This window comes from Lacerta agilis, chromosome 4, assembly GCF_009819535.1.
Source record: "Lacerta agilis isolate rLacAgi1 chromosome 4, rLacAgi1.pri, whole genome shotgun sequence".
In the NCBI taxonomy this organism is placed as follows: domain Eukaryota; kingdom Metazoa; phylum Chordata; class Lepidosauria; order Squamata; family Lacertidae; genus Lacerta; species Lacerta agilis.
This window is the reverse complement of record NC_046315.1, coordinates 42069857-42085409: the sequence shown is the minus strand read 5'-3', so window position 1 is coordinate 42085409 and position 15553 is coordinate 42069857. Positions and strand designations below refer to the sequence as shown.

General features: G+C 38.8%; 1 protein-coding gene across 2 annotated transcripts in view; it reads right to left on the bottom strand.

Annotated features, from left to right (window-relative positions):
• The window catches only part of GBE1 (1,4-alpha-glucan branching enzyme 1), a 156278-nt gene that overhangs the window by 69296 nt on the left and 71429 nt on the right, over nt 1-15553 (bottom strand). For both annotated transcript variants that reach the window (XM_033146824.1, XM_033146825.1), the window contains exons 4-7: nt 11117-11239; nt 9003-9138; nt 5448-5538; nt 3079-3288 (exon numbers count right to left, since the gene is read on the bottom strand). In XM_033146824.1, coding sequence (XP_033002715.1) covers nt 3079-3288; nt 5448-5538; nt 9003-9138; nt 11117-11239 — 560 coding nt within the window. The remainder of the gene's footprint in view (nt 1-3078; nt 3289-5447; nt 5539-9002; nt 9139-11116; nt 11240-15553) is intronic.

Sequence of the window (15553 nt, the reverse complement as noted above, 5' to 3'; positions counted from 1 at the left end):
ACGTAAAAGCAGGAAAAAGGTTTCATCCAGCAAGGCTGTTTATTAAAAATTAAAACTATGTCTTCTGTAGCATATCTTGTTTGTATATATTATGAGCCATATGCACAGGGCTAGGTTTTGGGGGGAACACTGAAGATGACTGCACATCACCACTGTCCATTCACAATTCCAAAAGTCAAACCAAAATGCACAACCGAAATTTTAACATCAGCGGTGATGGTGACCAGTGCAGCTGAGGGTTGTAGGAGAGAGAAAGCAGCACAGCCCAGGGAAGACATTTTTCCTAGAGCCCCTCAAACCAGGTTATGTTCTGAAGCCACATGATGCCACCTCCTTGCCCAACTCAGCAGGCCTGAGTCTGGTCAATGTCCAGATGGGCGACCACATCTTTGCCACCATAGGTTCCATGACAGATGAAAGACAGGATATAAATATAATTAAAACATTAATAACTGTATCCATCATGTCCCACTGTACTATGCAAGCTCAATGTGTAAAATTGCAGAATGGTCAACGAGGATAACTTTAGAAGACAGGAGAGATTAATGTATACAGGCTATCGTTTTGCACAGGAATTCCATTCCAGACCTCACTTGCGTTGGCAGAGTTAGCGTAAGCCTGCCCTACCCCTTTTCCTGATGTCTTTATGACATTTTGGGACTACTTCTCGGTTGGCACCTGTACTACCTTGAGGTATGTGCTGATAATGGAGGAATTTAAAATAACAGTCACCACCACCACCACCACAACACTGCACTACAAAAAAAGCTTCTGTTATTTTCATACAGAAAATATGCTCACTGCTCTTACACATCCCCACAACAGAAATATGAAACTTGTCAAATGGATTGGTTCGCTGATGATGTCACTGTTTGACATACAGTAATCTCAAAATAACATAATTTAATTTGACAGTAATTAAATGCCCACTTACATCCCCAGAGAAAACCCACCTGTGATCATTCTGAAAGGCCACAGGATGCCATTCCTGCTTCGTGAATGCAGCTTTGAAAACATTAACTAATTGGCTGAAAATTCCCACTAAATTTGAATAATTTGAAATATGACCAGATAAAAAGGTTAATACTACATTTAGCACACATGTGCAAAGCTGTCCATATCCTCAGACTATATGTGTGTGTGTGTGTGTGTGTGTGTGCAGGGAAATGTGACACAATTTGTAATATTTTATTTATTTCTACTGCTTCTAGGCTGCTTACAGAACAAAGCCTGTTGGACATTTTACAAAAATAAAATAAAATATATAGCCTAAATATGATGCAATCCATAAACATACAAATAGCACAAAAACATTATCTAACAATATAAAAGCAGACGAGCATAAAATTAAAAACCAGTAAAAAAAACACAAAGAAACAGAAAGCAATTTCTGCTGAGATCTGAATGCACTGACTAATACATATTTGTTGTATTGGTTTTAAAAGTCCTATGATGATGATGAGGATGATGCTGCAACAAGCACTGAAGAAGAAGAGTTTGGATTTGATATCCCGCTTTTCACTACCCGAAGGAGTCTCAAAGCGGCTAACATTCTCCTTTCCCTTCCTCCCCCACAACAAACACTCTGTGGGGTGAGTGGGGCTGAGAGACTTCAGAGAAGTGTGACTAGCCCAAGGTCACCCAGCAGCTGCATGTGGAGGAGTGGAGACACGAACCCGGTTCCCCAGATAACGAGTCTACCGCTCTTAACCACTACACCACACTGCATAACCTCAGTAACCAGGCAAGTTTCTCTGGGAAGGGGATTCTACAACTGAGATAACATTATTGAGAAGGCCCTCTTCCTAGTACACGCTTCCTGTCTAACTATTATGGGTGGGGGCACCCTTAGAAAGGCCTCTGATGAAGATCTGAAGGAACAGGAAGGACAAGGGGGGAGTTCTTTAGAAAACAATGCAGCCCTAGATATCCTTTGAAACAGGTGAACACCAGCACTTGGAACTGGAAATGAACAGGGAGCCAGTGCAGTGGACAAAACTGTGGAATAATGTGATCGTATCTGCCATTCCCCATTAATAATCTTGCTGGCCTATTCTGGACCTATCTGGAGCATTTTCAAAGGAAGTCCCACATATAATACGTTGCAGCAATCCAACCAGGAGATTATTAGAGTGTGGATAATGGCCAGAATGCTCTCTCTCTCTCTCTCTCTCTCTCTCTCTCTCTCTCGGGTTTTAAGTGTATATCAGCCAAAGCTGATAATTGTACTCCAAGGCACCAAGATCACTGTTACAATGATAGATCCAAGAGAAAGCTACATTCATTAGCTTTCATTATCAACACTACACCTGCAGAAACTAATCTGGAGCAGGTATCTGTAAAGTGCTTTGCAATCCTGTCCCAGTAGCTGAGGATTCTTCAAATTCCACTTGAGGGCCAAGTTGCATAAAGCTCCTCAGGAAGAGTTTATCTATATGGCACTGTGCACATGCAGTTGTAGTGCAAAAGTATAACTTCTTATCACTATCATTACCATGTAGTTGTTTGCAAACTTCAACCAGTGAAAATGCAGTGGCCAGACTGGTTTCTGAAATCATTGTCATATTTTTTATTTTGTTTTGTTCCATCCGCTGCTGACTTCCAGTTTATTTCAAAGCTTAATTCAAAGTGTTAGTTCTTACCAACAACATCCTAAATGGTTTGGAGATTTGAAGTACTCTGAAGCTGATGGGGTTTTCTTTACAATCAAGCAGTATATAAATTTTATGAAATAAACAAACAATAAAAAATAATTTCTCCGTTTAACGTGTTGTTTTAAGTGCTTTCCATGATGACCCAAGCACCAAAATCCTGGGAAATTACTGCTGTCTTCAGCCAACACATTCTGTAACCATGATGAGTGAAGATACTCTAAATTCAACTTGGCATATTGCATTCAAGAGGAAGAACAAGCGAACAGGGATTTTTTTTGGGGGGGGTATTCTGAAGAATTATTTCAGGAAAAATGAAATAATCCTATTTTTTCAAGAGCCATCTTAATGAAGTGAATAGCATACATAACTATTCTTAAATACCATGTTTTATAATGGGTATCTCACAAAAGTTATTTATACTTACTTTGCGTAGTCAAAAAGTCGGCTATCCCACAAGGCATGTGTTCCTCTAGGACCAGAGTGGAAAAATGCATCATCTGTGCCATCAAATTTGTTCAGGCCATCCTCAGAATTCTTTGATGCGTGACTGTGTACAACATCCAGCAAGACAGTAATTCCCATTGAGTGGGCCACATCAATTAGTTCCTTCAAGTCATCTGGAGGTCCATAACGACTAAAATGTTAAACAATTAACGTTATTGGTTTACTATGCACTAGAATCATATATACTTGCTTAGTGGTGGCACATATGCTTTGTGTGTATGAGGTTGTTTTAAACATTTCTTGCTCAAATGGTCCTAGGTAGCAATGGTGAGATAAGCTCTTTCAAAGATGCTACCTATCAAAGGAGGCAATACCAGGCCTTAGAAGACCAATAGATTGACTCAGTAGAAGGAGGTAGCTTTTTTTACTCCCTGCACATGTTGGCACACTGCAAACGCTTGAGACTTGGAACAGAAAAAAAGAGGGCAAAAGAATAAGCCCACTAGGAGAACTGAAAGAAAATCACTTTCCCTTGTTCGGGCTTAAAGAAATGAAAGCCAATTTGTCTTGACATGGGTGCTGTGAGCATGTACTGTATAAGATAAAGACTGTAAAGTACTTCAACACAGTGAAGTACCTTATAAATGGAAAGACTGAAGTTTTAATTCGCATCACTTCTCAGGCATTTCAGGAGGAAATTATGGGAGGAAATCATCTTTGCAGTCTTCTGATCTAGAGGACTGGTTTATTCTGCCTACCTGGAATATTCTGTCCAGCTCTGGGCACCACAATTTTAGGAGATTGACAAGCTGTAATGTGTGCAGAGGAGGGCAACCAAGATGATCGAGGGTCTAGAAAGCAAGCCTTATGAGGAACAGTTAAGGGAGTTGGGTATGTTTCGCCTAGAAAAGACAAGACTGAGAGGAGATATGATGGCCATCTTCAAATATCTAACCGGCTGCCAGGTAAAGGATAGAGCAAGCTTGTTTTCTCCTGTAGACATGCAGCTGGGAAGGGAGCAGGGGAAGAAGACATTGCATCTCCATTCCCCCATCCCAACCGGAAACAGAGGAAGGATCAACTCTGTAGAATGCTCCTTCACATGGGGCTTCTTTGCAGGGAAGCCGCTTGTGAAGGAGCATCCAGCACCCTGCATGATGCCTGCACACAACAGTCGTTGCACCAAGGCATTGATTATGTAGCGTGTTGCTTCAAGGACAAGACAGCAGGCAGGAAGGAAGGAGATTCCGGAAGAACCAAGCTCTTACCTTCTCCTGGGAAAATATAGCTGGTGGTCAGGGAGGTCTTGGCTTTTTGTGGGGGGTTTGCCACCCTCTAATACCCCAATAATGCTCTAGGCCACCCACAGCAGTCCAGGGCTGCCCAAACTCAACTGTGACAATGTCCAAATCCCTCTGAATAGGCCCAATATTTGGCTTGGGGCGTGGCTGTATCTGGTGCAGAATCCTAGTGTCTATACACACCACTTTCCTCTGCTTGGACAAGCAAAAGGCATTGTTTGTTTGTTTTCTTAACCACCTGGAAGGTCTCAAGGCAAGTTAAAACAATTCAAAATTCTATATTAAAAACAGTTTAAAACAAATTACAATCATGGCAATATGGTGAGTTTGGAAAATGTCTATCCCAAGTGTCAATGGCCAAGGCGTTATCAGTGTTAACAGAGCTAAAGAACAGATTATAGCCAGAAAAAAATCAACTCAGCATACCAAGCTGAGAGAGTTGAAATGTATTTTTATGATCTCTAACTTACATGATTTATGTCATATATGTGTAGTACTTGTTTGGTCTGAAATTGTATCACAATTTAGAACCAAATAAAAATTACACATATACAGCAACAACCATATATTTATTGTGTTGTATGATGAAGGGTGAGTAATAAAGATAATAAATTATGATGATGATACATCATCAAGGGAGCTGCTTTTCCATGGTTTAAAAGCCTTTTAATCAGTTGGCCCTTACTGGGGGGAAAAATGATTCAAAGGAAACTTTCAAGAAATAAAGTAGCCAGATCTATAAAGCTGATTGCTGTATCAAGCAGATTCCAAATATGTGTAATGAGATTATACCAATTCAGGATGTAGGTATTTCACAGCTGAGTGCAGCTACTGAACAACTGAATGCAAAACAATTTCCTACATTTGTGAAGCTAAAACATAAAAGGGAAAATGCACTTTCCAAACATATATATATAGCCTCCAGAAGATTTGACTCAGTTTTGCCTCACTGACTGTTAGGCCTATCTGAAAACTTGCTTTTTGAAAACACCCAAAAATGTTGGAATACAAAAATAAACTCATGAGACATAAAAACACTTTAGCATACCTTGATGCTGCAAAAAAGCTTGTAATCTGATAACCAAAACTAGCATAGTAAGCATGTTCCATCACAGCCATCAACTGAATGCAATTATATCCTGTTTTTCCAAAAAGAAGAAAAAGAAGAAGGAATAAACAAAATTGCATTCATGGTTGTTGTCATTTGTACAAGCTGTCTGGCCTACAAGATATTCATTTTAGCTAAAAGACACATTGCATTTAGCCAGAAAAAGATAATTTAGACAATATGTTATGAGCAAACCTACCAAAATAAAGCCTACAGGAGACATGACTTCCCAGCCATAATGGGAAGGTTGATTTCTCAAGCACTAAAAGATTAGCCTTTTAAGTACATAATATGCAAATATAATCATAATTTGACTTTAGAATATTAACTATGCCAATCTGCATGTCCTGAACTTCAACTGCACTTTTGATATTTACACTGTTGATCATAAAAAGAAAAAAAGTAACCGACTATACACATACAAAACCTTGCGCTTTCCTTAATGTTTCAAACATGCACCATTTCTATCTAATCGTTAACATATTTTTCTCCAAATTCATTTCCCTCAAGGAATCTCTCTAAAAGAACAAACATTAAAGCAATGGAATTTTGCTTTGAAGCTTACTGAAGGAGCTGAGGACCAAAGGAAAAGAAAAACCTTTCTTTTTGTCCCTTATCCAACCCAAAATGTTTTTCTGTGATATTAAGTGAAGGAAATCTGAAGGGAAAAGTACAGTTTAATGATGAAACCGCCAGCACTTAAAACAAATCTTTTACTAAGCTAACTTTTATGTCAGCAAATAAATGCCCCTTCAGCCACCAAGCAAGGATTATAGGCAAAGGATAACCTTCAGATCTGTTTGAAACTCTGCGGAAGCCACAGTTTCTCTTGATTCTTAGGTTTCACTAAAATCTTTGACATGTCACTTAACCTGCTCCTCAAAATTTTCATAATGTTTTACTTAATTAATTACTTATTTTTTCTTTTGCCCTCAAATCAGATGTGAAAGATGGGTAGTATCAACTTAGTTAACTTTGGTTGCAAGCCTCAACACCTGAGCTACAAAGTCACACTGAAGAAAGTGGAGCTTTCTTCAAGAGAAAAAAACAGCTAACAGCCCTTCTAAATCAGACTAAAGTTCATCCAGACCAGCAAACACCAGACATCAGATGTTTATGGAAAGCCTAAAAGCAGGGCATGAGGACAACAGCTCTAATAAATTTATCCCTTTGAAAGCTGGTTGAGATGGTGACCATTATTACTTCTTGTGGGAGCAAATTTCTAGTTAGACCACACACTTCGTGAAGAAATGCTTCCTTCTTTGTCTGTCCTGAATCTCATACTGTTCAGCTTCAATGGATGATTCCAGGTTCTAGTACTATGAGTGAGATCTAAAAACTTATTTACTTTCTCCATGTCATGAATAAATTTATAGACTATTTATGCACAACTACTGCATAGTGGATTGATGTCATAGGGTACACACTGTGAGTATGGTTCAACTAAGTTGTTGCATGTGTGGGACAAGGTCCACTCGTGCAATGGAAGAGGTATAGAAGGCACAGAGAGAGTACAGAGGGAGCAGATCTCATTACCCATGTAGGAAAGGGGTCTTCTAGCCCATGACTTCATGACCCCTTTCCAAGTCAATCTCTGATTGCTCAGGTCCTACTAGTATAAATGCAAAGTTTGGATTTTTGTCTAAATGTGCATCACTTGACACATAATTACGCTGAGCCATGCAGATATTGGTGGGAATCATAAGACCAGAATGTGACACCAACTTTGTACCAGTTGCACTGATTTTTGGTCCATTTCTGGGTAAAATTCAAAGTGCTGGTGTGAACCTTTAAAGCCCTTACTGTTTAGGTGTGACACTACCTAAACAACCATCTGGTACATTCTGTATTGCTGAGGTTGCACTGAATTCTGCACTATCTGTGGCTAGGAGAGTATTTCCCAGCAGAGGTTGATATGCCAAATATGACCCTAACTAGAGATACTGAACTTTGTCTAGATCAGGGGTAGGCAACCTAAGGCCCGGGGGCCGGATGCGGCCCAATCGCCTTCTCAATCCGGCCTGGGAATCAGCGTGTTTTTACATTAGCAGAATGTGTCCTTTTATTTAAAATGCATCTCTGGGTTATTTGTGGGGCATAGGAATTCGTTCATCCCCCCCCCAAAAAAAATATAGTCCGGCCCACCACATGGTCTGAGGGATGGTGGACTGGCCCACGGCTTAAAAAGGTTGCTGACCCCTGGTCTAGATAGTCACCTTCAGGATAGTCTAATGTAATCTGTTCTATGTGGGTCTCCCTTTGAAGATGGTCCCGAAACTCTAATTAGGGCAGAATGCTGCTTCTCAGTTGCTGGTGAGAACAAGGAGATCAGGATATGTAATGCCAATTCATACCAGTGGCACCAGGTGCTGGTTTTGACCTTTAAAGCCTTAGAAGTTTGGAACCACAATTCCCGAAGAACCACATACACCAATATGAGTCTGCCTGGATATTAAGGTCTGCATCAGAAGCTCTGCATATTTGGCTGGCTGTTTGGGAGATTCAGCTGGTGAGTACAAGAAACAAGGCCTTTAAAATCTCTCTTCTTTGGAACACTTTATCCTACAGGTTATTCTCTCAGAACTGGCTGTTTAAGTAGCAATTGTTTTGTTGGTTTTGTGGTAATTTATACTGATGTCTGTAAACTCTTTTAACTGGCATAGGTATTGTTAACATTGTTGCTATCCATTGTTTTATGATGTTCTGAATTGCCCTGGGTTGGCTATGCTCAGAAGGACTGTATACTAATTATTTTGGCATACATATTTTGACATTTCAATCCATTTTCAATATCATTTCCCCTTTATTTTTCCTGGGGCACAGATGTGTTTCCATTTCCTAATATTGAGTATTCACTTGTAAAATTGGGTTTATATTAGTACTTTAAAATGCTTTAAAAACTGCCTCTAAAAGAATTATTTTAAAACTTTCTTCACTTCAGTAGTTCTCAATACAGACTTACGCAAACCTTTTCTGTACTGTATTACTTAGTTTATACATGACTATTTTCATTTTATTGTTTTCTTGGCAACTAACCCATGCATCCAGCTATAAAACAGTTTTAGAAATGCATGTTTAAAATGTCATTTTTTTAAATCTAGCTTTTAAGAAAATGCTTGCTCCTTTACAGATGTACTAAAGAAAAATTAGCTACTTTGCTTACAACAATGCAGTGACGCAGAGATGCAGGAAGATACATACAATTAGATTAATAATTTGAAATACGAGTTTTATTTCTGGTTGTTGTACTCCACAAATAAATGATCTAAACACTATAAAAAGCACTCAGCCACATGAGGATTTCAGTCCCTTTTCAAAAAAAATAAAAAACCTTTAGTTCAGTACAAAAGAATGTTCAGCACACTAAAATACATTGCTATGATGCATTAAATATCAATACGGAGACAATCCACAGACTCTCGAAATGAGCTTTTCTAATAAAAGCACAGGGCTCATTAAAAATTTATCTCAGAAGAAGCCTCAGATATTACTTACCAAGATCCTTGACTTTCGGAAGTACATTGTGTGTGAAGTTTTTATATGAAGCTACTTTCCCTTCAGGGGAAGCAATTCCCACATGAGATTCATAGATCCTTAAGCTTTTAGGCTTCTTAGGAACAGGATGTCTCCGCTGCACAATGGAAAAATGATTTGGGAATAAAAATGTGAGAAGCTGTCAGTTATATTAGACAAGAACTGGTAATCTGAACCAGCACATTCACTTTAAGATAAATGCAGCTGTTATATAACAAATCACATAAATTCGTAGGGTGGGGGGCAAGCCGACTTCAGTCTCAAGACTGGTATCATCTGTACAATTTCCCTCCACAAAACTCTCTGGTCATGATAGTCCCTTGCCACCAACCGAATACCAAAATGGCCAGGGATTAAGTGATCTGCTTGGGTTCAGCCTTTAAAAAGCCTCTCCCAGGAAAAAAAAAGATCACCAGTTGGAAGGAATGTTTCATTACGATTCACCTCTTGTGAATTAAACCACCAGGTTTGTTTGTTTTCCCCCAACCTCTCCTGCCAGAAAACCCTTTCCTTGTCGATTTGAGTGCCAAGTACCCTCTCTGTGTTGCACAGCATTATGTGGTGCGAGTTAAAGTAAAACCCCAGTTGACACAGGGCACTGCGGACTGACCTTTAAGAAATAAACAGTCCTAGAATGCACACTCCACTGCCTATCTCAGGTGCTATAAATGGCGGGTGAAGGATGGTCGTGGAACTATCAGCTGTTAGCACTTTGGTCACCAGGGAGACCCTGATCAGCTTCCAGGGAAAACTAAGGTTCCCAGCAGCTTGTTAGAAAACGGGTGCATGTTTTAAACTTTTTAACTCTTGTTGGCAGGCACATTATCAGCTCAAAGTGTTGTACTACCTCCCTGACTGCCACCCCGCCCCCACAAAAAAACTCACCTGTGCTTCCTATCATTAAATCCAAAGGTTATTTTACTGAGCTTATTAGAAGGAAAACTGCAGAGGGAACATCATGAATTAATAACCAATCTTTTGACTGCTGAAAAAATTGTAATTGCAAGGGACTTGCATAACTGTGTAAGGCCTGACATACCAGAGTGGATTACAATATTGTGGAATGTTGCCAAGATTTTCAAAATTCACAAAGTTTGTAGGGCTACAACTTTTTTATACAGCTAACAACTTTTTATGTACTTTTGGAAAAGTAAACACAAATAGGTATGGGTATTTATTTTTCAATTCTGTATGTAAATTTCTACTTTGCAAACCAAGTTTTTCTTTGTTCATCTGTATCACTGGAACTGATACTTGATATATCTTATGCATACAAATTAAAAATTGAATGCAATTTTCCTGAAAAGCTACATACTTCAGAACACCCCAAGTACTTCAATCTCACAATAAGATCTTCAATTGCCCCGAGTTTCTTAAATAACCATAGCTGTCAACCTTCCTTTTTCTTGCATTGGGAAACGGCCATAGCTGTCAACCTTCCCTATTTTTGCAGTGGGAAATGGCGCTGGAATAAGGGAATTTCCCGCAAAGAAAAGGAAAAGTTGACAGCTATGAAAATAACTTCTGTAATCATGTTGGGCAGGGGATAAGGGGAAGGAACGGTAACTCAAAATACAGGGACATGCAAGGATTCCATTTGCATGCTTTATGCCTCAGTGTATAAATAAAAAAGCGAAGCAACCACTATGAAATCATTTTTTCAGCTTTTACTTGTAAAATAGCATCAGATTCCAAATACAGTGGAAAGCACCTTTTAAAAAAAATTAATTTCAACCAAAGTATTATAGCTAGCATTAGTCTATTTTCCAGCAGATCTTCCAACAGCTTACCTATTTATACAAATGCACAGGCACAAAAAGTGTACCAAATTCATCTGGAGATGTGTGCATGTGGTTTGAATCACTTTCTTAACTATTAAAAGGAAAATGAACACATCCTTCCTCCTAATAAGTTTATCTATGTAAAATGTTATCTAAGGCTTTACAATTATTACGAGTAAATCTGGTATAAAATGGCCCATTTTTAGATGATCAGAAAATGTAAATTTAGAGGAAACATACCACTCACCAACACCCAGCCCATACTATATTCCTAACATATTTAAAATAGCTTACTCTGTATGGGGTCGGTGGCTCCCAATTTACCCAGTCATAGTTCACATTGGCACCCTGAGTTACATATCTTGCCCAGGGAGAAATACGGTAGAGGACTTCTCCACTTCTGCTTCGGATAACCACCTAGAAAATTAAATGTAAAAAGAAACAGACAAGGTTAAACTAAGGCCAGAATTATACATTCTAGGTAAGGCAGCTACAAAGTAGTAGCTTCACATTTTCTTTGCTTCCTCTGTTTCTCTGTAACATTTTTCAATTCAAAACATGACTGAAAAATATCATGAAGGAGGAGCCCCAGAGAGGGTGCACAAACAAAAAAGAACTTTAATACAAAACTGGTTGTGGAGGGGAAAACCAAGCAGCGAGCTGCTTCATATAAGACAAAATTGAAAATAAAAACACATGGATGTATCTAGCTAAGCATCCCCCCCCCGAGTAGACCCATTGAAATAAATTAGCTTAAGTTTTGTTGTTGTTTAGTTGTTTAGTCGTGTCCGACTCTTCGTGACCCCATGGACCAGAGCACGCCAGGCACTCCTGTCTTCCACTGCCTCCCAGTCATGTCCATTAATTTCAATGGGTCTACTCTCAGAATGACTAACACTGAATACAACCCACTGTGTCTGAGAACAGGCAGAGAACAGTGCCTGATACGAGAGTCAGGAGGGTCAATATACTACAATGCCATCATCTGCAAGTTTCTCCATCCCTCAGAGTTGCAGTCAAGTAAAAGTGGGCTAGAAAAACACGCAACACGGTGTCCTTTATGTATTTTAAACTACTAAATGTTTCTGGGAGAGGTAACTTGATGCTGATAGCAGCAGCAGCCACAACAATCTAATTCCACTGTATAAATGTTTTTTGTTTTGTTTTTTTACAAAATTTTCATTTGCAAGATATCTAAACTTACAGAGCCCAATTTACAGTATAGTAACAAATCGCAAAAAAAACCAAACCAAACAGGAATTCCTGAAGAGGGGGGAAAAGACATTTAGCCAAAAGCACATTGTGACTGTATTTACAAGGAAGCTCAAGGTAACAAAGCATACATTTTTGTAATTTTTTATTTTTAAAGTCAATTTTAACTTTTTATAATAATAATAATAATAATAATAATAATAATAAAAATAAAATAAACCTCTAATCAGTTTGCATAAAATAGTATCAAATAGTCAATAACAATAGTGGCAGGTTTTAAAAACAGTGGACACAACAAAAACAGAGATTAAAATCAGGAACTTAAAAACAAATATACATAATACAATTTAGGCTTGCCTAAAAGGAGGTTAGCAGGTGTTGGTTTACACGGGGATCGTCTCAGTGCCAGAGTACATGTTGCCATGGGTAAACTACCAAAACCTGTCTTAGCAAGTGATCCCTATCTCTACCTGTAACATACGGTATTATAAGTCTCACAACTCTACCATGGTTGCCTGGAACATGCATTGAGAGTGAGTGACAAGACTCTGAGTGCAATGATGGGTAGGATCACATTATGGTAGACACATGTCACCACAGAACGTAGACTCACACAGAGGGACATCTACATCTTTGGGACTCTTTTCTCCAGAATGTAACCAATGCTTAACTTTGGGTGTTTCCACTCCAGATACCAGGCAACAACTTTGTATTTGCTTATGGAACTGGAATGAAGGCTACCATCAGACAAACATAATATTAATCTCTCTCTCTCTCTCTCTCTCTCTCTCTCTCTCTCTCTCTCTCTCTCTCTCTCTCTCAGTATATGCAGTACTTTTCATCAACTGTGTTTTTAGTGAGTATTGCAACTATCTCTACTGGGCCAACTTCAGAACTTTACAAAAATATGGAAAGAAGGCGGAAAGAATGGCCAAGATACAATTGTTAAAGCAGGTGTGGTCTGAAGGCAGGCAGAGAGGCAAACTGGTTGTAATTATCTATGCAATGTTCAGACTGAGGAACCAGGTCAAATCAATTGTGCAAAAGACTATTGGCTCTTCTGATTTTGTGTGTGCAGTTTTATTCGTATCATGCTAAGAAAACCTATGAACAACCATTTGTGCCTTACCTGTGTCTGCTCTATAGGCAAGCAAATAACAGGGTCATAGTAAGTCATCTACATTAATTATGCCAGACTACACTAAAATACCAGGTGAAAATTATCCCTAGGAGTCTAACATCCATGATTACCTATTATACCACCAAATACAGAATTTCAGGGAAAGGGCATATGATTCACACATTTAAATAGGATGAGGAACAGCTGGACTCCATAGCACCTTTTTTCCTACAGAAAAAGGCAGTTTTTATTAGAACTTTTGGTTTCCTTTATATTCAGTAATAGGAAACAACATACCATGGGAGGCACATTCATTAGGTCAAAAGCCAGAGAAAAGAACTAGGCTAAAGCAGCATGTTCTATTCATTTCCCACCAAGACCAATGGTTGAGGGTGTTTGGGATTTTTTAAAGTCTTCATTCTGCAAAAACTAGTGCAAGTTCTGACAATTGTATCCCAGTCCTATATTGCTGTAGAGGAAATGTCTGACTTTTCCATAAAATGGAAATTCTGTTTGAAGCAGCTGTAATGAGCAGCTCCTCAAAACTGTTCATTCGGGGAGGGGGGGATCACTAAGGTAACACAGTAGAATTGAATGCTGAATGTCATTAAGATTTGGAACAAATGGAAATTATTTTCTATTTTTTACAATCTAGAAAGAGGTCTTTCTGAAACCTAGTTTAGGGGAAAGTTTAATGTGCTTAAATACAGATATTGGGACCTCGGGTTTCTCAGTTTAAAACTCCTACTAAATGTCTTATGGAAAGAACCCATTTTTCTCCTTCTCCCATCCCCCAGGTTTTAGAGTTTAAGTAGCACACAAGAAAACTAGTCCTTAATTAAATGATGAAGCCAATATGAGCTGTCTTTTAAAGTGCTGCACAGTGAATAATAAAAGGGCATACTAGCATGATCCTGTACTAGTGCATTTTGAAGTTTCACAGACATACTCGTAAGATAAAAATAAAAAGTCTAGCTTTCAGCAAAGCCTAAAATGAATAACTGGCTGTTGTAAAAATGTCTCTCTCCCTGTGTGTGTGTGTGTGTGTGTGTGTGTGTATTTGTGTGCATGTCTATACATGAGCCTTCCTGCTGGTAAGGAAATCCATGTTGCCAAGCATTGGGACAACTGACTCAGAAAATTCTCTCCATTTCTAGAGGGGCAATCAACATTAGTCTGTTGACAGCAAACACAACAAGATATAAATCCTTTTATTTCTCTGCCTCCCCCCTCCACACACACTTTTCAGCCTGTTTTGAATATTCTGAACAGCCAGTATGACATTTGAATTCTACATCTGTATCAATGTCCTTCCCAGAACAGGAACTAAAAATAATGTACACATTCTTATTTCCTGAAAGATAGAGTCCCAAACCACTAGGCTACGTCAACAGAGTCCGTTATCCTTCCCTTTCTTCCAGCAAATGCAATTTATAACAGCATTTAAATCATGTTTGCTGGTAGTGTTGCGGCCTCAGATTCAATCTGCTGGGGATGAATCTCTTCAAACTTAAAAACAAAACAACACCCCCCTCAGTCCGTATGGTTACCAACACACAATATTTGTAGAAGTCACAGAACAGAGAGAGAAAGAAAGAAAGAGAGAAAGAGATCCCAAAGTCTGAATCTATTTCAAAAAAAGAAGCAGCAAGTGAATAATAAAATGGAAATGATTATTCAGGGAACAAGGTTATATGTTGAGGAAGCACATTTTGTCATTTGGAGGTAATTTGAAAAGGGCAACGTCTTTCTTCAACTGTAAGTGAGAAGGAGCAGGACTAGGTAGCCAGAGGCATTCTAAAAACTTCTGCAATGTGCAATGCAGCTTACTATTCCCAGGCTTAATATCACCTGCAATGTAACTCCTGGGTAGATAAAGGCATATGAATGGCTAAACTATATTCCATATATTCAGAATCATTAGAGTACACATTTGAGTGCAACGTACATTCCATGCCATGTGTCAGTCACTTTAATGTGGCAAAGTCGAGGGTGAATAGCTTGCAGAACATTCTGAGGACATCATCTTTGCGAAGACAATCTAAGGAAACGTCTCTAGTTTACTTATTTTTATCAGAAATAACCAACTGGTCATCTGCAGACTCGTATGCTCTTCACACTGTATCTCCTATATATTTTGCAAAGTTGTTTTCTTTTCCTGTTTATGCTCTCTCAAGATATCATAACGAAATTTTGGTATTTCCTGAGATAAAGGAGCAGTTTTCGACCGGATGCAATTGGATAGCATTTTGAGAGTCAATATAGCAGGCTGGACCTTTCAAATTACAATGACTTTAACCACTGATTTCAAAGCTGCACTGTCTTTTGGGTTGCCTAGAACTCCCAGACAACACTGGGTATGAACCTTCTAATTAAAAATAATTTGATTATTTGTGTGT